The 27,917-nt window shown below is 48.6% G+C and overlaps 1 protein-coding gene across 2 annotated transcripts; it reads right to left on the bottom strand.

The window, feature by feature from the left end:
- Nucleotides 1-760: 760 nt before the first annotated feature.
- On the bottom strand, nucleotides 761-27,884 carry COPG1 (COPI coat complex subunit gamma 1). Of its 2 annotated transcripts, XM_062200558.1 has the most exons (24): nucleotides 27,730-27,884; nucleotides 26,773-26,825; nucleotides 26,334-26,414; nucleotides 25,729-25,800; nucleotides 25,470-25,549; nucleotides 24,320-24,395; nucleotides 24,010-24,102; nucleotides 23,510-23,596; nucleotides 21,962-22,119; nucleotides 21,733-21,866; nucleotides 20,103-20,170; nucleotides 19,703-19,891; nucleotides 15,825-15,920; nucleotides 13,798-14,041; nucleotides 12,436-12,511; nucleotides 11,370-11,473; nucleotides 10,790-10,915; nucleotides 10,429-10,497; nucleotides 8,346-8,488; nucleotides 7,858-8,029; nucleotides 7,121-7,218; nucleotides 4,160-4,298; nucleotides 3,845-3,943; nucleotides 761-1,234 (listed from the first exon to the last, which is right to left on the bottom strand). In XM_062200558.1, the coding sequence occupies exons 1-24, from the start codon at nucleotides 27,764-27,766 to the stop codon at nucleotides 1,104-1,106; spliced, it is 2,625 nt and encodes an 874-aa protein (XP_062056542.1). In that variant the 5' UTR covers nucleotides 27,767-27,884; the 3' UTR covers nucleotides 761-1,103. The 2 variants fall into 2 exon arrangements, with proteins under 2 accessions (XP_062056542.1, XP_062056543.1); XM_062200559.1 differs by lacking the exons at nucleotides 26,334-26,414; nucleotides 26,773-26,825; nucleotides 27,730-27,884 and having other exon boundaries at nucleotides 25,470-25,581; nucleotides 25,729-25,775.
- Nucleotides 27,885-27,917: the final 33 nt, after the last annotated feature.

Below are 27,917 nucleotides of genomic sequence, written 5' to 3'. Positions count from 1 at the left end.
AGCGTCCTCCCGCAGCGTTCTTCGGATCGCGGCGGGCGGGGCCTCCTCCCGGGCAGGACGAATTCCCCGGAAGTTCCTCGAGCTGCAGTGACCGCCTCGGGAACCGCCCGAACCCCCGCTTTTTCGGAGCTCTGCTTTCCTCCAGCCTGGCCGGTTCCCGGCGGCATTAACGTCCCCGCCCCGGGACAGCAGGCCGATGACGGGTGAAATCAGGAAACCCTGGTAGTCTCGTCGCAGTCCTAACTGCCTCACACCGTGGGGAACTTAAGGGGTCCCGCAAATCACTCCAGCGTTGGTGGGCACCGAAGTGAGGCCTCCCGGGGTCGCCTCCATCTGAATCCCGAAGGATTTCTAAAAACAGGCATTACAGGTCTTCTTGCCACAGGTGGCAAAACCACCTGGCTTGAGTTAAAAGCCTGCTCCCTTGGGACATAAACCCGGGCTCCCCTCCTCCGTGGCTAACGGAGGACGCTCTCAAAGTCTGTCCTTCCTCTCTCCATCCCTGAACTGGGAGCAGAAAACCCAGGGCCCACCCGTCAGACCCAGACCCTCCCAGCTCCCATCTAACAGCAGAGTGGTTGTGAGTTAGCTGTTGGCATTCCCCAGGCACACCTGCACCTGGTCCGGTCCCTGGGCTTGGCGCCGGGCCAGGGAATGAGCGGGAGAGGGTTGTGCCTTGTGCGCACAGTGGCCAAGCGGTGCAGAGGGGACAGCGCAGATGCTCTGACTGGGTGATGTGCTACACATGAGCCTGCAGAAGTAGTCTTTCAATAAATACATGCTGATTTATTATAGGCATAAGATGGTTTCTTTGGGGATAAATTCAAGAGCAGGTACCAACATTTTATTCATTTGCAACGTTCTTTTCCTGGCTCTCAGGACAGCGAGACCTAGGACAAGTCAAAATCATCCCCTAGTTAAAAAAAAAAAGTTACCCCCAGCAGTTGTGAGTGGGGTGGAATTTAAAAAAAAACCTGCAAAATGATTCCTAATTGTTTCTATACAGAAGCTTGTGAAGCGGTTTTCACCAGTTTCATGGGGAAGGTGTGACTTCTTAGTGTTGGGGGGAAAGGATTAGAAAAGGGCCTATGCAGGCAGGTCCCTTAGCCCACAGATGCCAAGACGATGTCTACTGGGAGCTCCTCTGAACTTCTGGCTGTCACCTGCATTGTCACTGTGTCCAAAAGCAGCAGCCGAGAGCGCACCAGGATGTCATGACCACCCCGGAACACACCTAGAAGGGAGAGAAGTGCAGGTAGGTGAGGCATATGGGACTGCAGGAACGAGCTGAGGGTCACACTTGCAGCAGCCGATCAAGGCGGCTGTGGTGCGGTGAAGTCAGTAAGGGGTGAGCAGAGATCCCCGAGGCTTGTGCACATCATCTATGTTCCTGAGCGTCAGAATTCTCAACTACAGGCCAGTGCTGTGGCTCAACAGGCTAATCCTCCACCTAGCGGCACCGGCACACCAGGTTCCAGTCCCGGTTGGTGTGCCGGATTCTGTCCCGGTTGCCCCTCTTCCAGGCCAGCTCTCTGCTATGGCCTGGGGAGTGCAGTGGAGGATGGCCCAAGTGCTTGGGCCCTGCACCCCACGGGAGACCAGGAGAAGCACCTGGCTCCTGCCTTTGGATAGCGCGGTGCGCCGGCCGTAGCGCGCCGGCCACGGCAGCCACTAGAGGGTGAACCAATGGCAAAGGAAGACCTTTCTCTCTCTCTGTCACTGTCCACTCTGCCTGTCAAAATAAATAAATAAATAAATAAATCTCAACTACAAAGTAGAGGGGTGATAATACTAACGGCTTCCGCCAAGCTCATGTGAATTAACGGCCATGGAAGGCTCACACCTGATGTCACAGAGGCTCTCACGTGCTGCTTGAATCTGGGAGCACAGAAGTGGGGGACAGCCCTACCCAGAGGAAACCACAAAGCAGATGTCTGCAGGACCCAGGAGACTGGGTTGCTTCATTGTGGCCAGAAATGAGGTCTTGGGGGCTGTCAGCCGTGAGCAAGGCACTGAAGCAGAGCATCCTCCCAACCCTCAAGTCCTGTTTCCTTTTGTTAACTGTTTTTGGTGTAACTGTATTGCTTTGCTATGTTAAATACAGAGTCCTAATCTCATAGAAATGTACAGATACAGAATCATTTACATCTAAAATGCTCTATCTGGAATCTGCATGAAAATAATCTGGGTGAGTGTGGGTACAGGTGCTGCTGGTTGCTCTACTGGAAGATGAGAATGTAGGATTCGTTATACTGTTCAATTTTTGTATATGTTTGAAATTTTCCAATGATACACTGTTTAAATACCCATACCTATTAGAAACCAACCCAGTGGAAAATTAGACAAAAGATATGAAAACAATTAAGAGAAAACAGAAATGAAAATGACTCTTCAATATTTAAGATGTTTAAATTCATTCAAAATATAACAAATGTGAATCAAAACTACACTAAGATACCATTTTTTTCAGATAGAATGGCAAAGATCTCAGAGTTTGATAACATTCTGTATTGTCCGAAAGGAAAGGCTCAGAATCCTTCTGAATGGCTTGTTGCAGTTAGGGATTTATCAAAATGAGAAATGAAAATTTGAGAAATGTATCCTACAGATATCCTCAGTGCATACATGCCAGGTAAAGTGTGTGCACACAGTAGCACTGTCTGTAATAACAGAAAATTGGAAATCTGAATGTTTATCAATAATGCTTGTTCCATAAAATATAGTATACCCACACTGTGGGATAGGATATGAAACAGCTATAAACAAGAAAAACAAGGACTCGATTTGGGATAAGATTCTGGAGGTGGATGGCAGTGATGGTTACATAACAATGTATAATTTCACTGAACTGTTCTATATGGCTAAGGTGACACTTGGATACACTTTGGATGCATCCAAAGCTGGAGTGTCTGGGTTCAAGTCCTGGCTCTGCTCTCCTTTCCAGCTTCCTGCTAATGTGCACCTTGGGAGGCAATGGCTCAAATACTTGGGTCCCTGCCGCTGACATGGGAGACCAGGATAGAGTTTCCAGCATTAGGGGCTGAACCAGCAAATGGGAGAGCTCTCTCTCTTCTCTCTACTTCTCTGCCTTTCAAATAAACAAAAATCTTTTTAAAAGTTAAATTTTGTTACATATATTTTATTGTAACTAAAAGAAAAATGAGGAAACTATATATTGACAGCAAAGATCTCCAAGATGCACTGTATAGTGACAAGCAAATTGCAGAATAATGTAATTATACAAATAAAAATGAATTAAGAAATGGAAATGTTAGCTTTTCTGGCTATAAAGTAACTGGAGGATATACAGGCATGGTTTGTAACCGTAACACTGGATGCTGGAAGGACAACTGGATAGCTGGCAGCAAGCTGGGAGGGGGATTCACTGTCCTCTCTTTATACTTAGTGAATTTTAAATGTATGTTTATTTTTCATCTTCTTGAAAGGCATAGTGTGTGCGATGGGGGTGGGAGAGATCTCATTCTCTGGTTCACTTCCAAGGCTAGGAGTACAGAACTCCATTTGGGTCTCCCATGTGGGTGACAGAGGCCAAACACTTGAGCCATCATCTGCCGCCTCCTAGGAGGCATTAGCAGGCAGCTAGTTTGGAAGTACAGATACTGGAACTCTGAGCAGCACTCTTGATGTGGAACATGCGCAACCCAAGCAGTGGTTTTAACATTGCCACGATGCCCTGCCCTGCCCCTCCTTCCCCTGGCATACCTTGTGAATTCTAAAGCTGTGGATTTTGACTCTTCCTGTTCCCAGTGTAGTCGTTAGCCCAGGATCCAATCATCCCCCATGTAAACGACCTATGCCCTTGCCACTTGGAAATGCTGCTTACCGGCCAGAAGCAACGTGTGGGTGTTCTTGTTATCCGGTACTTTGTCTGATCTCTCACAAGGGTGCATTCCCAAGAACTTCACGATATTGCCCACAGCCTCTGCAGAGAGAAATCCCAGTACTGTTAAGCCATTTATCTTGTCTCCCCTGTGTGCCACCACCCGCTCTGTGCTCTGAAGGGCTTTTGGTGAAGTGGCATTTGATGTGTTCTAGCTATGGCCCTGGATCCTTAGAGGAAAAAAGGGAAGGGCACTTTAACAGCACCCAAGGGTCTTGCAAGGCAAGCAGGCCAGAAAGAGCATCCCCAGGATCTTACCTTCGAGAGTCTTGATGGTAGACAAGGTGAATGTTTCCTCCTTTTCAAACTCATCCCCTACCTCATCCCAGGCTGCTTCAAAGTTCAGTTTCATGACTTTTTGGATGTGATCAGCTACAGTGACTTCTAGATCCTCTAGCTGGAGATATGGAGGTGGAGATTAGGTACCCACAGGGGATACTCCCATGGACCTCTGCTCTGAACTCATCCATTCATCTCCTCCTGCAGCTTGTTCAGAAAGTGCTTGCTGGGTTCTGAGGATGTGCTAGGCCTGCAGACCTGTCCTCAAGGTTCTTATAACCCCACCATGGAAAACATCCCGACATCAGGTATCAATCTACCAATACTTTTCACCCTGGAGTTGTCATCTGTGAGATCCTTTCTTTTTCCTTTTTTAAAGATTTACTTATTTTTTGAAAGAGTTACAATGAGAGAGGGAGACAGAGAGAGAGAGACCTTCCTTCTACTGATTCACTCTTCTGATGGCTGCAGCAGCCAGGCCAAAGCCAGGAGGCTGGAGCTTCTTCCAGGTCTCCCGTGTGGACAGCAGGGTCCCAGGCACTTGGGCCATCTCCTACTGCTTTTCCCAGGCCTTTAGCAGGGAGCTAGTTTGGAAGTGGAGCAACTGGAACTTTTCCTGGCACCCACATGGGATGCTGGTTGGTGCAGGTGGCAGTCCTACCTGCTATGTCACAACACTGGCCTCACAATATCCTTTTTTTTTTTTTTTATGCAGAAGATCAATTTAGCATATATTAAGTAAAGATTTCAACAGTTTGCACCCACACAGAACATAAAGTGTAAAATACTGTTTGAGTACTAGTTGCAGCATTAATTTACAATGAACAACACATTAAGGACAGAGGTCCTACATGAGGATTAAGTGCACAGTGACTCCTGTTGTTGACTTAACAAATTGACACTCTTGTTTATGGCGTCAGTAATCTCCCTAGGCTCTTGTCATGAGTTGCCAAGGCTATGGAAGCCTTTTGAGTTCGCTGACTTCGATCTTATTTAGACAAGGTCATAGTCAAAGTGGAGGTTCACTCCTACCTTCAGAGAAAGGTACCTCCTTCTTTGATGGCCCGTTCTTTCCGCTGGGATCTCACTCACAGAGATCTTTCATTTAGGTTGTTTTTTTTTTTTTTTTGCCAGAGTGTCTTGGCTTTCTATGCTTAAAATACTCTCATGGGCTCTTTAGCCAGATCCAAATGCCTTAAGGGCTGATTCTGAGGCCAGAGTGCTGTTTAGGACATCTGCCATTCTATGAGTCTGCTGTGTATCCCGCTTCCCATGTTGGATCATTCTCTCCCTTTTTTATTCTCTCAGTTAGTATTAGCAGACACTAGTCTTGTTTATGTGATCCCTTTGACTCTTAATCCTATCATTATGATCAAGCCAAAATTTTTAAATAGGGGGATTTCACAGCAAGTTTCCAGCTACTTGTGAAAGAAGGGTAATCCACTTGTTCTCGGCAGCTTCTCACCATCCAGGTCTGGTGCAAGGGTTCTGTCTCTGCTGGGGGGGGCCAGTGTATGACCCAGTAATAACTCTAATTATCACAATATCCTTTCTAAGTGGCACCAGATTCAGTCCCAGCTGCTCCATTTCTGATCCAGCTCTCTGCTATGGTCTGTGAAAGCAGTAGAAGATGGCCCAAGTCTTTGGGCCCCTGCAAGTGCATGGGAGACCTGGAAGAAGTCCTTGACTCCTGGCTTCAGATCGGTGCAGCTCTGGCCGTTGTGGCCAATTGGGGAGTGAACCAGCAGATGGAAGAACTCTCTCTCTCTGCCTCACCTCCTCTCTCTATGTGTAACTCTGACTTTCAAATAAATAAGTAAATCTTAAATAAATAAATAAATAAATGTTTGTCCCAGGCCAGTGCTGTGGTGTAGTAGGCCAATCTCTGCCTATGGCGCCGGCATTCAATATGGGCATCGGTTCGTGTCCCAACTGCTTGACTTCCAATCCAGCTTACTGCTTATGGCCTGGGAAAGTAGTGGAAGGTGGGCCAAGTGTTTGGGCCCCTGTACCCGCATGGGAGACCCAGAAGAAGCTCTTGGCTCCTGGTTTGTGGTCAGCCCAGCCTTGAAGCCATTTGGGGAGTGAACCAGGAGATGGAACATCTCTGTCTCCCCCTCTGTCTATAACTCAACCTCTCAAATAAATAAATAAAATCAAGAATTAAAAAAAAAAATGCACGTCCCCAAGCAGATGGCACTGAGTAACCACCCCACGTTCAGACTCCAGAAGGAGCCTGTACTCTGTTCCAACCAAGCTCTGGGAGGAGGTTCAAGGGCTATTTTACTGCACCAGAGGACCTCCCAGCACAGAAAATGGATCCAACTTAGCGAGAGAGCAATCTGATAACAGGAGTCATCTAAAAATCATGCTTATTCTTTCACCCAGTTATCTCCTTCTAGTAATCTATCCTGAGGAAATAATCTGAAATAAAGATTAAAATTTACACCAAAAGGGGTGTTTAATGTACCATTATAAATAATACTGAAAATGTGGAAACCCAAATAGTGAGAATTTGGAAACCTAAATGCCCAACATTAAAGGAACAAAAAGGTCAGATGACTTATGATCTATCTATAAAATGAGATAGTTTAAAGCCATTAAAAATTGTGTTTATGAAGTATTTGCAATGCTAATGGAAAACAAACTATGACTTTTAGTTAAAAGAGCAAGATCTATAATGTACTGAATGATCTCAACTATACAACTACCCCTAAAAGTACACCTACCAAAAATTATTTATAATCTGTCTATACTTTGTTTTATACTACACTTTTGTGTTTCTTAAGTATTCTTTTATACATGAGCATGTCTATTTATAAGTTAAAAGTTCTTTGAAAGAAGAGCTATAAACAGCAAGAAAAGGATTTACTCTGGTTGTCAGCTTCTGGAAAGAGCAGCCTCAGTAAAAAATTGAGCCTCCTTTGACTGGCTTCTTACCACATACTCATCCTCATAGCCTTCATCATCAGTCTCCCCAGTGGTGGGGTCGCAGTCCTTGACAGTGAACTTCATCATGCAGCTGAACGTGCAGGCCACTGTGGAAAACAAAGTCTGTGTGGTCAGGAGATCCCCAGTCTGCAGGGGCAGCTCTTCTCCTCCACAGGGCAGATGGGCACAGTATACCTTGAGGCCTCTGCTACATTATTAGTAGCCATCCAACCCCCCCAAGATAGACAGGGGGCACCACCTTGTAGAAGGATAGGAAAGTTAAGTCCTGGGTCCAAGGGGAGGAAGAGAGAATAAAACAGACAATGCAGGATGTCTACATCCATGCAACAGCAGCCACGTCTGGTCTACTGTCCCACATCTGGAAAAAGACACCGTGGTTTCACTGGAGGAATGGATATGAGATGTCTGAGTGTTTATGCCTGTCTCTGGGAGACAACAAGGTGTAATCAGAGAGCCTGCGTTCTGCTGCCATGTGAGCTTAGGTCACATAACCCAAGCCTCAGTTTCCTCACCTAAATGAACAGGGAGAGCAGTCCTTATCCCCATAGATTTGCTATGTGGATGAAATAGTATATGAGAGTAGCTGGCACTTGGCCATTATTATTCTCAGGCCTGAAATCAAGGAGATAAAGCTCTACTAGACAAATACCTGGTGCTCAGCTGCCCACCCCAACCTCATCCCATGGGCTCCAAAAGGCCAGACTGGTATTTGGAGAGAGTCTCACCAGCTGTGGGGTCTTCCTTGGGCAGTGCCACCAGTGTGTAGCAGGTCCCAGGCTGGTTGTAGGGCAGGCTCCGGGCTGGCACATAACAGAGCACCTCATAGGCCTCGGTGGGCTCCATCTGCACGGTGACATTCTCCAAGGTCTGGTCGTTCAGTGTGTTTGTGCAGTCAAACTGCACAAGGGAGGAGAGAAGAGCTTAGATACTGCTCTAGATCCGAGCCAGGCTACAGAGGGAGAACCAGGAGGTCCCACTTTTCCCTGGGAGCCAAGCTGACTCCCATCCAGTCCCCATGCCCTAATTTCCCTGTCTCTGTGCTGTCACTCAGGAGCCAGAGAGGTCCTTAGTAAAGAGGTCCTTGTTTGCTGGGAACTGATAGTGTTATTAAATTGGCTCCCAGTGCTGGGGTGCCATGACCCTACAGGACCCAACAGGAAGGGAACCACTCCCTGGGTACAAGCCCCAGCAGGGCATCAGCCCACCTGCTCACCTGAAACACCATGTGGTCAGTGAAGGTGTGTTTGGTACAGCGGATGACATACTCTGTCTCTGACTCAGTGAGGGCCACGGGCTCAGGCGAGGACTTGAACAGGGGCCCCAGTCCATGGAACTCTGGCACTGCCGCCAACTGCTCTGAAACCCACAAGGCCACATTCACTCAGCTTCCAATCCCCAGACCAACTGGTTTCTAATAAACCTATGACCAAGCCTCAAGGTCTTCCACCCTACCTGAGACAGATGGACGTGTACATATGAGTGGCTACTCACCATTATCTGAATACATTTGTGCCTTATTTCCCTTACTTTGCTCACGTTGTACCATTTCCAAAGAATAATCTCCTCCCCTCTGTCCAGCAACAAATTGACAGGGAGATCCCAATATCCTAGCCTTAAATCCATTTACAGACACGTTATTTTTAAAATTTTATTTGAAAGGCAGAGAGAGACAGAAAGAGAAGAGCTGGGTGAAGTGGTGAGCTTAGAACAGGAGAGCTTCACGAAGAGGGACATTTGTTAGTTCTCAAAGTAAGAACTCAGTGGAGAAAAAGGTCTAGCAATTCCATACACAGCCCTCCTTTTAAAAAATGCAAAACTGGGGAGGGCATGTAGTGCAGTGGGCAAGATGCCACTTGGAATGTCCACATCCCATACTGGAGTGCTGGAGTCTGAGTCCTGGCTCTGCTTCCCATTCCATTCTAGCTTCCTGCTAATGCCATATCCTGGGAGGCTGCAGGTGATGGCTCAAGTATTTGGATCGCAGGGCTGGGGAGCGCTATGGCATAGCAGGTTAAGCTGCCATTTGCAGCACCAGCATCCCATATGAGTGCTAGTTCAAGCCTTGCTGCTCCACTTCTGATCCAGCTCCCTGCTAATGGGAAAGCAGTAGATGGCCCAAGCACTTGGTCCCCTGTATCCTCATGGAAGACCTGGATGAAGCTCCTGATACCTGGCTTTGGTCTGGCCCAGGCTTGCCCGTTGGGGCCATTTGGGGAGTGAACCAACAGATCGAAGACTTCTCTCTCTGCCTCTGCCTCCCTCTATAACTCTGCCTTTCAAATAAATAAATGAATCTTTTCCCCCACAGGCAGAGTTAGACAGTGAGAGAGAGAGAGAGAGAGAGAGAGAGAGAGAGAGAGAGAGAGAGAGAGAGAGAGAGAGAGAAAGGTCTTCCTTCTGTTGGTTTACCCCCCTAATGGCCGCTATGGCTGGTGCTGCTGCGCCAATCCGAAGTCAGGAGCCAGGTGCTTCCTCCTGGTCTCCCATGCGGGTGCAAGGCCCAAAGCACTTGGGCCATCCTCCACTGCCTTCTCGGGTCACAGCAGAGAGCTGGACTGGAAGAGGAGCAACCGGGACAGAACCGGCGCCCCAACTAGGACTAGAACCTGGAGTGCTGGCGCCGCAGGCAGTGGATTAGCCTAGTAAGCCACAGTGCCGGTCAATAAATCTTAAAAAAAAAAAAAAAAAAAAAAAAAAAGTACTTGGGTCCCTGCCACCTTCATGGATTGAGGTAAGGGTTCCTTATTCAGTCCTGGCCATTGAGGGTTTTTGGGGAGATAAGAGGATGTTTGTTCTTTGTTTGTTCTCTGCTTGTCTTTCTGTCTTTCAAATAAAACAGAAAGAAAAACTGAACAATACAAGACTAAAAGCACAGATGGAAGCCTAAACAAAACCTTACAAGTTGATGAGGAATGAATACAACATGGACCAAGAAAACGTACCAGTGTCTCTGAACCCTAGTTGTGTTCCATCAGATATCCTGAACCACCTGGGCTCCAGGGATCTAAGCTCTCAGAAGCACAGTTCAATGGCAGCTCTGAGCCAGTTCTGAGCTGATTGTTAATTCCAGCCCCTCCACTTTCTGTCTGTGCAACCTCGGACAAACTACTTTCTAAACTTCTAATTCCTCAGATACCAAAGGACCTAGCAACCTCTAAGTAAGAGTCAAATGTGATGATCTAAAGCACTCTCTGGGGCCCAGCACTCAGGAGAAACACAATAAAAACAGTTCTTGTTTTTAATTCCCCTGAAGAGACCAAGTCCAGCTCTCTTATGCCCACCCAGCCATTACTCACCCTGGAAGATCTCCTGTCGGGTGGCTGCCACTTTCTCAGGCTGTTTGACTGCTGTGATGGGGGTACTCTCTGCAGGAGCAAATGTACATGGTGACTGACGGCTCCAGTCAGGGGCAGTGTGGGTGTAGGCCCAGTGCCATTATTTAGGGATTTTAAACCCAAACCCTCCCCAGAGTGTGAGGTTCAGAACTTGTAAACAAGAACAGCAAACATCTTGGAGTGTCTCCATTCCCTGGGCCCGGAGGTAGAAAGGATTCCCTCCCAACACAACCCTATCTGTCCTGGCTAGGTTATTAGCTTACCAACCAAGGCAGATCCCTCGAACAGAGGCCTGGATGTGAGGGCCTGTGGCAGGCCATACCTGTTCTCTGCTCTGCCATGGGCGTGGTGGCCAAGGGCACAGACTTGAGGTCAAAAGGTTTTTCCGATGGTTCTAGAGTGTATTGCTGCAGAGCCCTCTCCAGACCAGGGATGGACACAGTCAGACCTGGAGGTCAGAGAAACAGAGGTCATTCTGTCTGGAAGGCACAAGAAAATGTGCACCAGGAACCCCCTATAGAAAGACTGAGGCCTAGGATCCTCCAATGACAAATCCTGCGTGATATGATCCTGAGAAAATCACGTAACTTCCTGAGCCTCTGCATTCTCAGACACCTTTCTCCCACAGGATTGGTGAAAGGAGTAAACACAGATACAAAATGACAGACAAAAGGTAAAGTATTATGAAAACACAAGTTTTTATCAATGACTTCCGTTCGATTCCCTGGGCTGTTCCTACCCACACTGGTATGATCTGGGGAGGCTGCCATGAAAGACCAGCCAAGAGTGATTTGCCGCTGACTTCCCCTGTCCAGGCATTTTCCCCTATCTGCTCTGGAGTGATGAGAAGGTCCACAGCTCCGGTAAAGCGCGGGCTCAGAGACAGCCAGGGAAAGACTCACCATTTAAGATGTAGCCTGCATTGAGGGCCTTCTGCTTCTGCTCCAGGACATTCAGATAGAAGGTGGCTCGGTCCCTTACTTCATTGTCATCGTCCATCACACACCTGCAGCAGGGACACAGAGTGCTCCTGACTGGGGCCTAGTGGGCGTGGCCATGTAGGGTTTCGTCAGTGGGTGAAAGGAGGAAGCAGGTGTCTTAAAGCTCTGGGAACAAGTGGCACCCAAGCAGATCTTAAAACAGTGGCATCAAAAAGCACAGAGGGGCCCATGAAACTCTAATGACAGGCCAGGAGGTGGGCATATTCATGCTCTCTATATCCTCTCCCAGAAGCCTAGCCAGTCAGCTTACTCAATAGCATGTAAAAAACATTGAACATGACCCATAAATTCTACTCCCAGGTATATGGCCAAGAGACAGGAAAATATATACACATAGAAAAACTTGTACTTGAGTATTTATAACTCAAATGTCTGTCAACTGATAAGTGGATAAACAAAAGATGGTATATCCATGCAAAGAAATACATTCGGCAATATACAGGAATAAAGTACTGTTGCACTTGTATAGTATGGATAAGCCTTAGGAACACCGTGCAAGAAGCCAATCCAACAGAAAGGCTACATATGTTATGACTGCATTTATATGAAATGTCCAGAAAAGGCAAATCTGAAATGATAAAAATATTCATTGTTGCCTGGGACCAGAAGGGGTGGATGGAGTGGGAAGTACCTAACAGATACAAGATGGGTTTCTTTTTGGGGCAACCAACATGTTTTAGAGTGTGGTGACGATTCTACAACTCCATGAATATATTAAAAACCAATGAATCATACATTTTGAATACTGAATTGCACGGTATATAAATTATACAAATTCAACATTGGTCACATCTGGGTGATGGGCTGTGCATGATACTATTTTCCATGCTCTTCTATCCTTTTCTATTTTGCTACAATCAACAGCTGTATAACTTTTCTCCTCCTTTTTAGCAGAAAGAGATAAAGGAAAGTCACCTGGGCTGGAGAGAACACTATCATACACCAGGATCCTTGGGCCTACACTCACCTCTTCAGCAATACCAAGATGCTGGGTAACATCTCCTCGTTCTGGGCTCCAAACTTGGCCAGAGCACTCACAGCACCTGCAATTATGAAGCAAATATGATTTACCCAACATATGCCAAGAGCTTATCACCTGAGTATTTCCAGTGGGTTTTCATTCAGGCAGAAGAGACCCAGAGAATAGCAGTCTCAAGCCAGGAGGCCCAAAGTCACCACAAACACAATGAGTGGTTTTGGCTGGATCTTAGCACCACCTAGAACCCAACTTCCCTGTCTAGTTAATGGAGAAGGGAGCCAAATCAGATTGGTGGCTCCCATTCAAGGGCTCTAGGAAGCTTTTTAAAAAAATTCTATCCACGGGGCTGGCGTTGTGGCATAGCAGGTTGGGCCACTGCCTACAGTGCCAGCATCCCATATGGGCACCGGTTCAAGTTCCAACTGCTCCATTTCCAGTCCAGCTCCCTGGTAGTATACCTGGGAAAGTGGCAGAGGATGGCACAGGTGCTGGGGCCCCTGCACCCATGTGGGAAACCAGGAGGAAGCTCTTGGATCCTGGCTTCAGTCTGGCCCAGCCCCAGCCATTGTGATGATTTGGGGAATGAATGAGCAGATGGAAGACCTCTCTTTCTCTAACTCTGCATTCCAAACAAATAAAACTGCATAAAAAAAGAATTCTACCCTTTAGATTTATGTATTTATACTTGTTGAAAAGGCAGAGAGACAGAAGATGCTCCATCCACTGGTTCACTCTTCAAATGTCCACAATAGCCTGGCATTGTGCCAGGTGGAAGCCAGAAGCCTGGAACTCCATCTGCTTCTCCTACATGAGTGGCAGCAGCCCTGGTACTTGAACCATTATCCACTGCCTTCCACATACTTTAGCAGGGAGTTAGATCAGAAGTGGAGCAGCTGGGACTCGAACTCATACTCTGATGTTGCAAGCAATGTGTTAACTTGCCGGGCCACAAAGCCAGGCCCACATGCAGCTTCTTAACTTTTGTGCCAAATGCCCACACCAAGAATAGAAACTTTAAAAAGTGAAGAACAAGACAGATGTTCACTGAATTGTACACTTACATAAAAAGATGAATTTTATGGTATGTGAATTTTATCTCAACAAAACTTATTGAAGAAAAACCCCTCAACACTAACAAACAGTGAAACTTAAAAAAAAAAAAAATCAACAACTTATAGAGGTACAGAACCACTGAACTAGATGACATTTAAGGCCCTTCTAAATATTACAAAGAGCAGCTTATGAGGGAAAAACACTGCTTTCAATGACCCCACTGGGGGTTCAACCGTTTTGCTGGGACACTGACTAAAACAAACTAACAGCCCAAGGTCAAATCTGGCTCAGACCTACCTGCCCGAACCTCCTCATGCTCCAAGACCACGCGGTTATAGATGAAGCGGATATACTTGGAGGGGTTGTTGGTCTTGGGCCCTTCCTGGCCCAGGAGATGCAGGATGCGAGTGGCCAGCACAGTGAACTCACAGTCCTCGATGAACTCACACAGGTGTGACAGCCCTGTCTCCTTGCTCTCTGAGTTCTCCTCAATGATGCTGATGATGCAGTCCACGATGGCGCGCTTGTACTCAAAGCCGCCCTGCAGCAGGAGGGGTCGAGCTGAGCAGGACCAGTGACAATGGTGCAAACACAGGAACTGGAGGCATAGCACCTGGCTCCCTAGGGCTCTACCTCTTTTCCACGCAAAACAAAAGGCTTGGACTGAAAGCTTGCAGAAGCTTATTTTTAAATTTTTTTAAAGATGTATTTATTTGAAAGTCAGAGGTACAAAGAGAGGGAAGACAGAGATCTTACATCTGCTGGTTTACTACCCCAATGGCCACTGAGCCAGGGCTGGGCCAGTCTGAAGCCAGGAGCCTTGAACTCCATCTGGGTCTCCGACATGGGTAGCAGGGGCCCAAGCACTTGACCCCATATTCTATTGCCTTCTCAGGCACATTAGCAGGGAGCTGGATCAGAAGCAGAGCAACAGGGACTCGAACCAAGGCTAATAACAGATGTCAATGTTGCAGGTGGCAGCTTAACCCACTGCGCCACAATGCTGGCCCCAGCAGTCCAGTTCTAATAATTGAAAGTTTAATAAAAACATTTTAGGTTCTACTTTCCTTTCCATCCTTTCCAATTCAGAGGAAAGACAAAAGACAGAATAGGTGGGACAGCCATTATGGAAAAGAGAATGGTGACTCCTTAAAATATTAAACATGGATTACCATATGATACAACATTCCTTTTCTGCATATATACCCAAACAAATTAAAAGCAGGGTCCAAAGAGCTATCTGTACACTCATGCTCACAATGACAGCATTCACAATAGCTAAAAGGAAGTAGCAACCTAAGAGTTTATTATTTATTTATTTGAAAGGCAGAGAGACATTTTCAGAAAGACAGACTGATCTCCCTTTCTGCTGGTTCATCCCCCAAATGCCTGCCATAGCATGAGCTAAAGCTGGGAGGTGGGAATACAATCCCGATCTCCCACATGGTGGCAGGGATCCAACTACTTGAGTCATCACTGCCACCTCCCAGGGTCTGGAGTTAGGAACTGAATCCTAGTTCTCCAAAATGTGGGATGCGGGCATCCTAACCAGTGTCATAACCGCTAGGATAAATGCCTATCCCACTAAATGTTTACTGACAGAGGAATGGAAAAAACAAAATGTGGTTTATCCATACACAAGTATGATTCTTCAATCTTTAAAAGGGAGAAAATTCTGATATATGCCACAACATGGATAAACCTTTAGGACATTATGCTAAGTAAAATCAGCCAGTCAGAAATAGATAAACACTGTATGATTCCACTCATAAGAGATACCCACTCTGGGCCTGGGGGAAGGGGTACCACGTATCTGGGGGCTCAACCTGCTCCTGGAACATTTGCTTGTGCTCCTGTGAAATTAACCAGTTTTGTTGAGTCATCCAAAGAAAGGTGACATAAATGAATTAATAGTTATCAGGAACAAAAATAGAAACAATGTTGCACTGTTAGGACAGTTTTATAAGAAAATGCCCCTTGAGCTCCTGGAATGAGCCAGAATATTTCTGCGCTAGACTCTAGCAGCACAGAACACATGTTTTCCCATCTTCTGCATAAGCATCACCTCAGGGCATCTGCTGTGTTTTGCATGCGAGCTGGTGAGTCATGCAGTTATTACTGAAATCACCAGTAATTGGTGTGTGTTTACATCGTGTGTCTACAAGGAGTTTAAAGGGCTGCAGGCACCAGGAAAGCTAGCTGGTTAACAGGCTGACTAAGCACACCTACGAAGAGGAGGCTGTTGGCTCTGAGCCGAGCCTACAGTCAGCTGCCAGTCACTCCCTGAACCAGACCTGGCATGTCCCAAATGCCCCTACTCTTACCTCTTCCCGCAGCATGGTGAACAGGAAGTTCATGAGGACAGCGTGTTTTCGAGGATATTTCTGACACAGGGCACTGATGGCCTGGACAACCACCACCTGAGTCAAACAGAAAGGTGTGAGCAGCAGCCCCTGCCACCAGGGCTGAGTGACTCCGTTCTCAAACGCCAGCTCAGTCCATCTCAGACCAGGCCACCCACACCCTGGACACAACACAAGGGCAAGGAACTTCACCCTCAGGCTCAGGATCATGTAATCCTTGGGCTCACCCAGCGCAGATGGCACACACGGCACTCTCAATGGCCTCCGAGTCAGACTCTGGTTACACACTCTGCTTTTCTACCCAGACCTCACAGTGAGTCTCTAGGCCCCTCCACTTCACTTGTCCAGCCCCTTTCCCTAGTCACTTCCACAATTCAACCCTTCACCTGTCTGGTTTCCTCTTTCTTTCTTTCTTTCTTTTTTTTTTTTTTTTTTTTGGACAGGCAGAGTGGACAGTGAGAGAGAGACAGAGAGAAAGGTCTTCCTTTTGCCGTTGGTTCACCCTCCAATGGCTGCCGCGGTAGGCGCACTGCGGCCGGCGCACCGCGCTGATCCGATGGCAGGAGCCAGGTGCTTCTCCTGGTCTCCCATGGGGTGCAGGGCCCAAGGACTTGGGCCATCCTCCACTGCACTCCCTGGCCACAGCAGAGAGCTGGCCTGGAAGAGGGGCAACCGGGACAGGATCGGTGCCCTGACCGGGACTAGAACCCGGTGTGCCGGCGCCGCAAGGTGGAGGATTAGCCTAGTGAGCCGCAGCGCCGGCCTGGTTTCCTCTTTCATCCAGCCTGCTGCTTCATTATTCTGTCCTCAGTCCTCTTCTTCAGCAAACTTACATTCCCTCATGGCTTTCACCAGGATGCCAACGACCCCCAAACCTTATCTCCTGCCTGGAGGTCTAGACCTGCATTTCCAACTGTCTACCAGACACCTTCCCCAGGCCTGCAGTCCCTAACTCAGTGCTGCTGCAGTCAGTCATCACCTTCCCCTTTCCTGAGGCCTGATCCTCTCCTCCTTCGCCAGGCAGGTCAACAGCACCACCATCATCCCAAAATCGAAATGGCTTCACCTTTGCCAGCATTCACCCTCTCAGCTCTCACACTACGCCCTGCCAACCAGCTCTGTTCCTTGAATAACTCGCACTATCCCTGCTTTCCCACTCCTGGGCCTGATACACGCACCTTCATCTCCTTCTGAATTCATGCAGCTGTCTCCTCACCCAGTTAGCTCTCCACACTGCTCTCGAAGGATCTTTCTTTACTTTTTTTTTTTTTTTTAAATAAACTAGCACTCTATTTATTTATTTTGATAGGCAGAGTGGATAGTGAGAGAGAGAGACAGAGAGAAAGGTCTTCCTTTTTTTTGCCGTTGGTTCACCCTCCAGTGGCCGCTGTGGCCGGCACATCTCACTGCTCCGAAGCCAGGAGCCAGGTGCTTCTCCTGGTCTCCCATGGGGTGCAGGGCCCAAGCACTTGGGCCATCCTCCACTGCCTTCCCGGGCCACAGCGGAGAGCTAGGGCCTGGAAGAGGGGCAACCGGGATAGAATCCGGCGCCCCGACCAGGACTAGAACCCGGTGTGCCGGCGCCGCAAGGCGGAGGATTAGCCTGTTAAGCCACGGCGCCGGCCTACTTTTTAAAAACTTACTTTTAGGCCGGCACTGCGGCTCAACAGGCTAATCCTCCGCCTTGCGGTGCCGGCACACCGGGTTCTAGTCCCAGTCGGGGCGCCGGATTCTGTCCCAGTTGCCCCTCTTCCAGGCCAGCTCTCCGCTATGGCCTGGGAGTGCAGTGGAGGATGGCCCAAGTCCTTGGGCCCTGCACCCCATGGGAGACCAGGAAAAGCACCTGGCTCCTGCTATCGGATCAGCGCGGTGCGCTGGCTGCAGGACGCCAGCCACGGCGGCCATTGGAGGGTGAACCTATGGCTAAAGGAAGACCTGTCTCTCTCTTTCTCTCACTGTCCACTCTGCCTGTCAAAAAAAAAAAAAAAGAAAAAAGCCTTACTTTTATTTGAAAGGCAGAGCAAAAGAGAGAGAGAAAGAATATTCCATCTGCTGGTTCACTGCTCCAAATGCCTGCAATGGTTGAGGTTGGGTCAGGTTGTAGTCAGGAGCCAAGAACTCCATTTAGGTCTCCAACATAAGTGGGAGGGACCCAAGCACTTGGCCATTAACTGCTGCCTCCCAGAACGCACATCAACTAGAAGCTAGATTCGAAGCAGAGTTAGGACTCAATCCCAGGCATCCTGATAGTGCATGTGGGCATCCCAAGTGGCAGCTTAACACGGTGCCCCATTGCTGCAACAATGCCTGCCCCTAGAAGGATCTTTCCAATGTACAAATCTCACTGTAGGGGCCGGTGCTGTGGCATAGCAGGTTAAAGCCTTGGCCTGCAGTGCCGGCATTCCATATGGGGGCCAGTTCAAGTCCTGGCTGCTGCACTTCTGATCCAGCTCTCTGCCATGGCCTGGGAAGGCAGCAGAGGATGGCCCAAGTGCTTGGGCCCCTGCATCAGCATGGGAGATCAGGAAGAGGCTCCTGGCTTCAGATCAGTTCAGCTCAGCCACTGTGGCCATTTAGGGAGTGAACCAGCAGATGGAAGACCTCTCTCTTTCTCTCCCTACCTCTCTCTGTAACTGTCTTCCAAATAAACAAAAATAAATATAAAAAAAAAAAAAAAACTCACTGTGTCATTTCAGCCTACAAAGCATTCTGAGAACCCAGGTAGAGGTAACTTCTGCCTACTTTGCATAATTCACACTGCAGAACTCACCACACTAATTATTCTTATTATCTGCTCTAGATCATACTACATGACTCTACTTATGTAACACTGTGAAACAACATAATTAGAGGAATTGAGAACAGGGATTAGGGCCAGTGGGTAGAAATGCATGTGGCTGTACAGCTAACACAGGAGATTCTTCTGTTGATGGTTCAGTGGAGTGCTTTGATTGCAGAAGCAGTTTTGAAAGGCTACCTTTGTGCCACACTGCACATGGCTTCACACACACACACACACACACACAGTAACTGTGGATTCTGGCTAAGCTCCATGGATTGTGCCTATGTCATTTTCTTGTATAACAACTTTCAGTGGCTGCATGGGATGCTGGCACTGGGAGAGGGGGTTGATGGTGTGATGTTCAGGACTTTTTAGTACATTTCTTTGCAAACTTCTCTGAGTTGTTTCAAAATAAAAATTTAAAAAGTACTACTAAAAACTACCTCTCCAATGTCTTCTTTACAGTCAAAACCCTAAATCATGACATGTAATGCCCCACATGGGGTCTTGCTTCATCCACTATGACCTCACTGCTTATGCTAGCCCCAAAGTTCTCATGGCTGGCTCAACCCCTCATAATGGTCTTCCAGTTCACGTCCCTACAGCAACTTCTGCTGCATTGCTACATTTACTGTATCCTATGTATACCTGTACGGCCCATGCCTGAAATTGTCCCATCCACTCACTCACTTGTTTACCATCTATCTCCCCTTGCAAGTAAAAAGGCTGCACGAGAGCAGTTACCTATCATGTTCATTGCTCTGTTGCCTCACCTGAAACTCCACCAACAGACAGCAAGTATTCCATAAATACCTGAGTACTATTGCTCCTGCAGTACCAAGGGACAAGTGGATGAAGGGCTGGAGGCAGAGCTGGGCACAACCCCCAGGGTCAAGCCCCCTGATGGGTGATGTGACCACCTGCACTGAGCCCTCCAGGCTGACCTGGCCCCCTCAGATATATCCTGGCCCAAGGATTCTGGACAGCAGGTACACAGCTGCTGAGGGTCATGTGGGTCATGACTCTGAGGGTCAAGAGCAAGCAGGGTGTTGGGTACCTTGAATTCATCGGAGATCTCTGACATGAAGGAGGAGATCTGCTTCATGAGGCGGTCGATACTGCTCTCACTACCTGTCTTGAGGAGGGTGGTGATGGCCAGTGTGGCAATGCTGCGATTTGAGTCTGTGACCAGGTTCTCCAGGTCCAGATTGCAGGCTGTCACTGCTGATGGGTGCTTCATGGCAACCTGTTTTGGGAGGACAGAGAGGAGAGCAGGACCCAATTCTGTCACTACATTTGATGAGTTTGGCCCTGACCTTTGGATGAACTTCATCATCCTGAATAATTAACTGTGACTGGGGTACCCCCTTTCCAGCCAGTCAGGGGCCAGGAAACACCTCCAGCTGAATCAGGCCCACTTCCCCCAACCCTCCCAACTCCCATCCCCGGATTCTGACCTTATTGAGGGTGCGGACAGCAGCATACCGGAGAGCGGCCTTGGGTGAGCTGCAGAAAAGTTGGAGCACTGTGGGGAAAGAGATGCCACAGGCTAGTTTGCCTCAGTGCTGGGCAGCTGGGAGAATCTGGGGAAAAGCCTCCCAGAGAAGAGCATGGCATCAAGGGCTCCAAGGCTGCTCAGACTGAAACCCTCTGCTTAGCTCATTTCCTGCTGACATCCCCAGGCACACTAGGTTGAGCAGCTGGCAAGTCTCACCAAATCCTCACAATCATGGGAAATCAGTGATTGCCATCAGCCCCATTTTACAGACAAAGAGACCGAGGCACAATGGGGTAGAGCCCCTGAAGTTAACTTTAGGTTATCGGCCAGTAAGCAGCAGAAGCAGGACTGGCATGCAGGACTGGCTGCACCTGCAGCCTGAGTTCTCAGCACTGTGAAGAGCCCCACTGCTCACTCCTGTTTCTCTGAGGGTGGGAAACAAAGTCCTCTCAGCAACAACTGGTTTACTTTCTACCACTAGCTGAGATCTAGGTCAGGTACCACCACTTCCTTCCTCTGTCTTATTGCCAGGAAGCTCAGAGCTAAATTCTGCACTTGGACTGGAATATCCATGTCTCTAATGTGGCTTTTGTATTTTTTCAAAGAATTTTTTTTCTTAAAATAACTCATTTTGAAGACGCTACATTTTCCATTATTCTGAAAATAAGGAGGATATAATAAGAATGAAAGCATATCTGATTCACTGAACGAATTCTTTACGTGTTTTTTTCTGCTGTCACTGGTCATGCCTTGTTTAGAACACTCTCTTGTCTCTCTCTCTCTCTTTGAATCCAGGTTTCCGACTCCTCACAGCCTCTCCTTTCCTAACCTCTCAACATACCATGTTCCAGCACCAACCACTTGGAACCACATCACATGAGATCCCAATAACCAGCACGGGGTCTACCCAGATGAGGCTGTGAAGGCTCAATGACTGAGCCTGAAACAATTCCAGGCTGCTGAATTCCCCCTAACAACAGCAAAGAACACAGGCTGCATTCACTATGGTGCTGAGCACCACTCTAGGCAGCATGTACAGATCACACGTGATTACTGTCTACCAAAACCCTATGCAATAGGCATGGGCATTATCTACATTTCAGAGGAAAAAGGAGGCCAAGAAAGGATGGGTGACCACTGAGACTCACCCAGCTGGTAAAGGGCAGAGCCAGGATTCAAACCCAGGTACAGGGCTCCAATGCCCAGGCTCAGGACAATCCCTGTACTTCTTTCTCTCACTTGGGACAGCTAAGCCCCAGCCAGGACACAGTGGCTTCACAGATCCCAGGTTCCTCCACCAGGTCTTCATCCTTGGCTGACCAGTCCAAAGGGCTCCAGAATGGACCTGAACTTCATTTAAGCCTCTTTAATGGCAAGATGGAACTAAAAGTAGCCCACCCCAGAATGTAACACCTGTGAGAGGCTCCAGCAGTACCCAGCACAGAGCAGGGACTGTCTGGGTACTGACCACTTCACACCAGATCATGGCCTACATGAGGGCATTTTCTTCTTGCCCCTGACCCCAACCCAGAGCCTAGATCCTAACAAACAAAAAATGCGTGCAGCTGAGTGAAGGAACACCTAGTGACCTGACACAGCCGGGGCCAGCTCCTTGGCACTGCAGCCGGGCAGATTGACGATGGCTGAAGCAGCTTCATACACCACCATCTCGTGCTTGTTGCGCAAGCAGCTCTCGATGAAGTCAAACAGAGGGCTGTCACGGCTACGAAAGAACACAGGGTGGCAAGAAGCTGAGGACGGTCCTGCAGGCAGGATGAATGAGGCATCATCTGGCTGGTGAGAGACCAGAGCCATTACCTGCCATCCTCCTCTTCCAGCTGCTTGCTGGCCACCCGGATCATCATGCAGTAGGCAAAGGGAGACTTCAGGCCATGCCGGGTGAACTTGCTGATCATCTTATTGACGGCCAGGCGATCATTCTTACGCACATGATACAGGAGCCCCAGCGCATGGTACTGGAGGACAGGAAACAGCCATGGAGATAGAAACGGGAAGCTCAGGTCCATTGTCTGTGTGGCCCTGCCTCTCGCTATATCTCTTTGAGTTTTTTAGCCTTCTCAGTTTTTTCTTTTTTCTAAGATTTACTTACTTATTTTGAAAGTCAGAGTAACAGAGAGAGGAAGACACACACACACACACACACAGGCAGAGAAGGAGATACCTTCTATCTGCTGGTTCACTCCCTAGTTGCCTGGAATGGCTGGTACTGGGCCTCATTTGGGCCTCCCACTTGAATGGCAGGGGTCCAAACATTTGTGGACCATCTTCCACTGTTTTTCCCAGACCATTAGCAAGGAACTGGATCAGAAGTGGGGCAGATGTAACGATGCCATCCAGCTCCCTGCTAACAGCCTGTGAAACCAGTGTAATATAGCCCAAGTGCATGGGCCCCTGCATCCACGTGGGAGACCTAAAGAAGCTCCTGGCTCCTAGCTTCAGATTGGCCCAGCTCCAACCACTGTGGCCAAATGGGGAGTGAACCAGCAGATGGAAGACCTCTCTTTATCTCTCCCTCTCTCTCTATTAGGTAAATAAATAAATCTTAAAAAAAAAAAAAATCCATAATATTTCCCACCCTCCTCCTTACTTCCTTTTCATTTTTAAAAAAGATTTATTTACTTATTTATTTGAAAAGCAGAGTTACAGAGAGGCAGAGGCAGAGAGAGAGAGAAAGAGGTCTTCATCTGCTGGTTCACTCCCCAGACAGCTGTAACCTGGAGCTGCACCAATCCAAAGCCAGGAGCCAGGAGCCTCTTCAGGGTCTCCCACACGAGTGCAGGGGCCCAAGGACCAGGGCCCTCTTCTACTGCTTTCCCAGGCCATAGCAGAGAGCTGGACAGGAAATGGAGCAGCCAGGACTCAAACCAGCACCCATATGGGATGCCAGCACTGCAGGCGGCGGCTTTATCCGCTACACCACAGTGCTGGCCCCCTTACTTTTAATTTTTGCAATGACATAGGTGCAATTTTCATTATAATCATAAGCATAATACCCACCACATGAAGAATTCAACAAGTAGTAAGTAAAAAAGCCATTGTTCCTCAGGAATATAGACGGGGACTATAAATAATAATCAAATCTCAAAATATCAACTTCACTCATATACCTCTTTTGGTATTCTGTGTATTAGTCACCACAAATCAGAGAAAACACAGTATTTGTCTTTTTGGGACTGGGGTGATGGTCTCCAACTCATTCATTATGTTGTGAAAGCCACATGGCTGAATAGTATTCTATCATGTATATATGCCACACTTCCTTTATCATTAGTTTATGGACAGGCCTAAGCCAAATGCCTGCCCCTGCCTAAGTATTTTAAATAATACTCCCTGCTCACATCTCACCTGGACCATGATGTTATCACTGGATGCCGCCTCCTGGGCCTCGTTCACCCAGCGCTTGACCACATCAAAGCTGCACTTCAGCAGGTGCTGTGGACGACAGGGCACGTTAAGGGGCAGGCAGGAGAGATGCTTTTCCCGTCACACTTGCTGGGCTCGGCTCTCGAGCTTCCCTCAGATTCAGCTCAGGGCCTTACCACTGTCTGGCCTTGAAATTGTGAACAAATTCAATATGACACCTACTCCTAGTCTCACTGTTCTGGCAGATTTCCTGCCAGATCCAAATTCCAACAGCCTTTCACCCCAAGGGACATTAAGGCCATTCACCTGGGCCCCTCCGCAATCAACCCAGAGTTCCCTGGCTCTCTTCACTGAGAAGGTGGGCAGGACCCTCAGACTTGAGAACACAAAACCATGTTTGTTTTCCCTAAGGGAAACTGACTCTGACATTTTCCTCAATTTTCCACCCCATCCCCAGCAGGCACTCAGCAGCAGCTACACACCAGGGAAGACACCAGGGCAGAGCTGGAGACGCTGGGCACCTTGTCCACGATGGCCTGTTTCATGTAGCGCTCAATAGCCTGCAGCATGGTGCTCTGTGGGGACAAGCAGATGGTGGGAGGCAATGTAACGAACCCTCAGCAACACTAATGATGCAGACAGTGAGGTGTGGGGGGAGTGTGGGAGTAAAGTTTTTCCACCTCCCCCTCACCTCCTGGCTCAGTGAAATGGGGGACAACCTGAAGTGTGCAAACGATCCGGCCAACGCCTTGACCAAGCGGCCAGGAAGCAGGCAAAGGCAGCAGTACTCACGTCAGTGATCTGGCAGAGGGCTCGCACGGCAGGGCCCCTGTAGTTGTCCTCCTTCCCGGTCATGTCTTTTGTCAGGCTGCAAGGGAGAAGGTGCTGTCAACACATGTGGAACTTGGCCCTGCCCATTCCTCTGCAGTTCCTGTCGCCACACTCGCCTGCATGACCACACAGGTCTCCTCTGTGTTCTCCTCCAAATTCCACATAGCACCTGGTGGGATCTTTATAAAACTCAAAATCGGCCAGGTCACTCCCCTGTTTTCACCAAAACATTCCCATGTCTTCCTACTGCTAGTGACTGCAAGCAGAACGGGAGACAGACAAAGGCCCCCACAAGCCATGCTCTCTCCTCTCTAGGCCTTAGAGCTCTTTCATCAGCTTGGAGCACTCTTTACCTGTCACTTCCATTTTTGTCCTGCAACTGCTTACTGGTCCTTCAGGTTCTCCTCGGACTCTTGTTTTGGGAGGTTGTCCCAAGTCCAGATCCAAGCTGAGTGCCCTTCTAGTCTGTCCTCCCACTCTGTAATACTTCCTGGGATAAACTGCATTACACAGATCTCGATGGTCTGGCCATTTCTCTGTAAATTCAAGGGCCCTGTACAGGTCGTAACTGTCAAGTTTGTTGCTATATCCCCAGAGCTACACACAAGGACTGATACACAGTATTTTCTAAACAAATCTACAATGTCTGACATCCCTTCCAAACTGTGGCAAGAAGAAATAAGAAAATGGAATCCCAGTTCTAAAGGGCAGGGAATTACACATACATCCTGAATCACTCAGCTTGTTACAGAAACCAGTACTTAGGACGCAAGCCTGTTCACTCACCTCCTGCATTCTCTACACCTATTTTTCTAGTGTTTTCTGTGTACTCACTGAAGTCTTTGAGAAAGTTCCAGGCTGGCTCTGTTGACTAGCAGTAACTAGGGAAATAATATTTGTGTATAAAACAAGGCCAGAGAAGTCAAAGGGAAAAGGCTCACTCTGGAGGGCTGCCATGGGGGAGCCAGCGTTAACTAAACAGTGACGGAGACAGAAAGGGAAAGGGCAGCTGGCAATATGCAAATGAAAATCTCACTGCCGACACACAGGAGGAAGATGGCCTCTGTCAATGGAAACCATCAGAGGAGCCAAGCACAGGCTCCAGACTCACCTGCTGGTGACAATGATGACATCTTCTGCGATGCAAGACATCTCCTTGATGGTCAGGTAACACATCCGACGCAGTGTGGGCTGGGGAGGAGACGGGAAAAGTCCTATCAGTCCTGGTTCAGTGAAAGGGCCAACGTCAGAAGAATTCTCCAATCTACACAAATGTACCCCACACTGATGGGTGTGGCCAGTTTCCCTTGGCCTTCCCACTCCCCGTCCATCTGGCACCTCTCCAGGAAAGCTGGGGTTGGGGCACTTACATCGTTGGACTGAAAGAGTTTGGTCATGGCGAAGAAGGCTTCAGTGGCTTCAGTGGTCCCCAAGTGCTCCCCCTGCAGTAATCGAGAAAGAAGTCTCAGGGGCTGGCACTGTGGTGCAGTGGATTAAGTCACTGCTTGAGATACTGGCATCCCTTATTGGAGTATGCAGGTTCGGGACCTGGCTGCTCCACTTCTGATCCAGCTCTCTGTTAATTTGTTACCCACGTGGGAGACCCACATGGAATTCCTGACTCCTGACGTCAGCCTAGCCCAGCTCTGGCTGTTGCAGGCATTTGGGGAGTGAACCAAGCCAGTGGCAGATTTTTCTATCTCTCTGTTTCTATCACTCTGCTTTTCTAGTAAACAAATAAATAAACCTCAGCTTGGAACAGAGGGACCACACGGTACTTCCTGCTGGACCAGCCCAGGCCAGATCCTCAGACCTGCAGAAGCTCCACTAAAAACAACACATCAGAGTTGGACACTGAGGGGCCCCAGAGCTGGGCCACTGGCTACAACCACACAGAGGCTGTCAAACAGCCTAATGGTAACAACAAGCTGTGCATCCCTCCCAACATCATCCACCCCCAACCTCACCCCATTACCTGGTTTATGAGGTAAAGGATCTTGGTGAGGATGTGGGCACATTTCCGAGGGTTGATGGGAGTTTCATTGAATACACGGGCCTAAGAAGCAACAGCAGATATTACCTGCACATTCAAAGTCTGACAAGTCCCAAGGTCAATAAACACACTTGCCGAGACAAGCTCATTTTCATAAGGAAAGAATTTTTTTAACTCATCTAATAATAATTCCTGAAATCCTCTCTTAATACTAGTTAGGGATGAACTATAAACATGGTTACCTAGAAAGAGAAATGAACAAGAACAAAAACAGCAGCATAACAAACAGAGCTGCCCTGCCCTTCCACACACAGGTTTCCTCTCCTATTGCTGTTAAACCAGCACTATGACCATGACAGTGAGTCGCCCGCCTGGACGGTGAACCCCCATGATGGGACAGACAGGGGCACATGACACTTGCCTCCTGGAGCACGGCACTCTTCTCAAGATGCTGGAAGGGGTTGGAGCCTCCACCTACAGTCAAGAAGAGTGGAGACACATGAAACGCATGACATCTGTATACCTTCAATAAAATTCAAAAGAAGAATTGATAAGACATGTTGCTACCCCGAATTTCAAAACTCTCCAGGAGATAGGGAAGCGAGAGATGTCCCTATTATTTATCTAGTAGAGTTCCAACCCCTCAGGAATGGCAACCAGGGCTCCACAGTCTGTCTAGAGATCCTACTCTCAAGGGGACAGGCGCTCTACTCTAAGCTGCCAATCACCAGCAGCCCTGGTATAGTCCTGTGTCTCTCATTCATGCAATTTAACTGACTCCCTATGCCTCACAACCACATTTCCTCCAAAGCACCTTACGTTTATCATTAACCGTATTGTGATTATCTGGCTGCTGTCAGCCTTCTCCACTCTGCCTACTCCCATCCCAATAGTCCCAGCGCAGGCAGGACAGTCCCCTTGTTCCCTGCAGTACCAGGACACGGTCCAGTGCCCGCCGGACGTGTGCTTGTGGTATCAATGAATGAAAGGGTCAGGACAGGGTCTCTGACGACTACGCCTCATCGTAGCCAGCCCCAGTGCAGGCCTGGCGATTCCTTGGACGGAGCAAGTAAAAGGAGAGCATCTGACCAGTGCCCTCTTCTGACATAACAGGGAAACTGAGGCCCACGGAGGGGCAGGACCTGCCCAAGCTGCCCAAGCCTACGAGCGTGGGTTGGAAGGAAGGGTAGCAGAGGATACTCGGGGTCTGCAGAGGCCCGCGGATGGCCCATTGCAGACCTCTGCACAAGCCCCCGCCCCCAAGGGACCTCGTCGGCCTTAGGGTCAGCACCTAGGCCCGGGAGGACTCCCAGAAAAGGGTCCCAAGAGCTTGAGCGGAGGCCCGGCCTCTCTCAGGCCTCCGCCTCGGCTAGCTCACCCGATTCCTCGTCCTTTTTGTCGAACTTCTTCAACATGGTGGTGCCGGGGTAGACGCCACGCAGCAGCCAAAACTTGGACAGGCTCGCTTTGGAGCGAAGGTCCGACGGCAGTTCCACACGGACCACTTCCGGGCTCCGGCCGGCCACGTCGCCCGGCGGCCTGCGCAGGCGCGCTCCGCGCCCTGCG

Source organism: Lepus europaeus, chromosome 9, assembly GCF_033115175.1.
Source record: "Lepus europaeus isolate LE1 chromosome 9, mLepTim1.pri, whole genome shotgun sequence".
NCBI classification, from domain to species: Eukaryota; Metazoa; Chordata; class Mammalia; order Lagomorpha; family Leporidae; genus Lepus; species Lepus europaeus.
The sequence above is the reverse complement of the archived record's forward strand: the minus strand, read 5'-3'. Positions and strand labels throughout refer to the sequence as shown.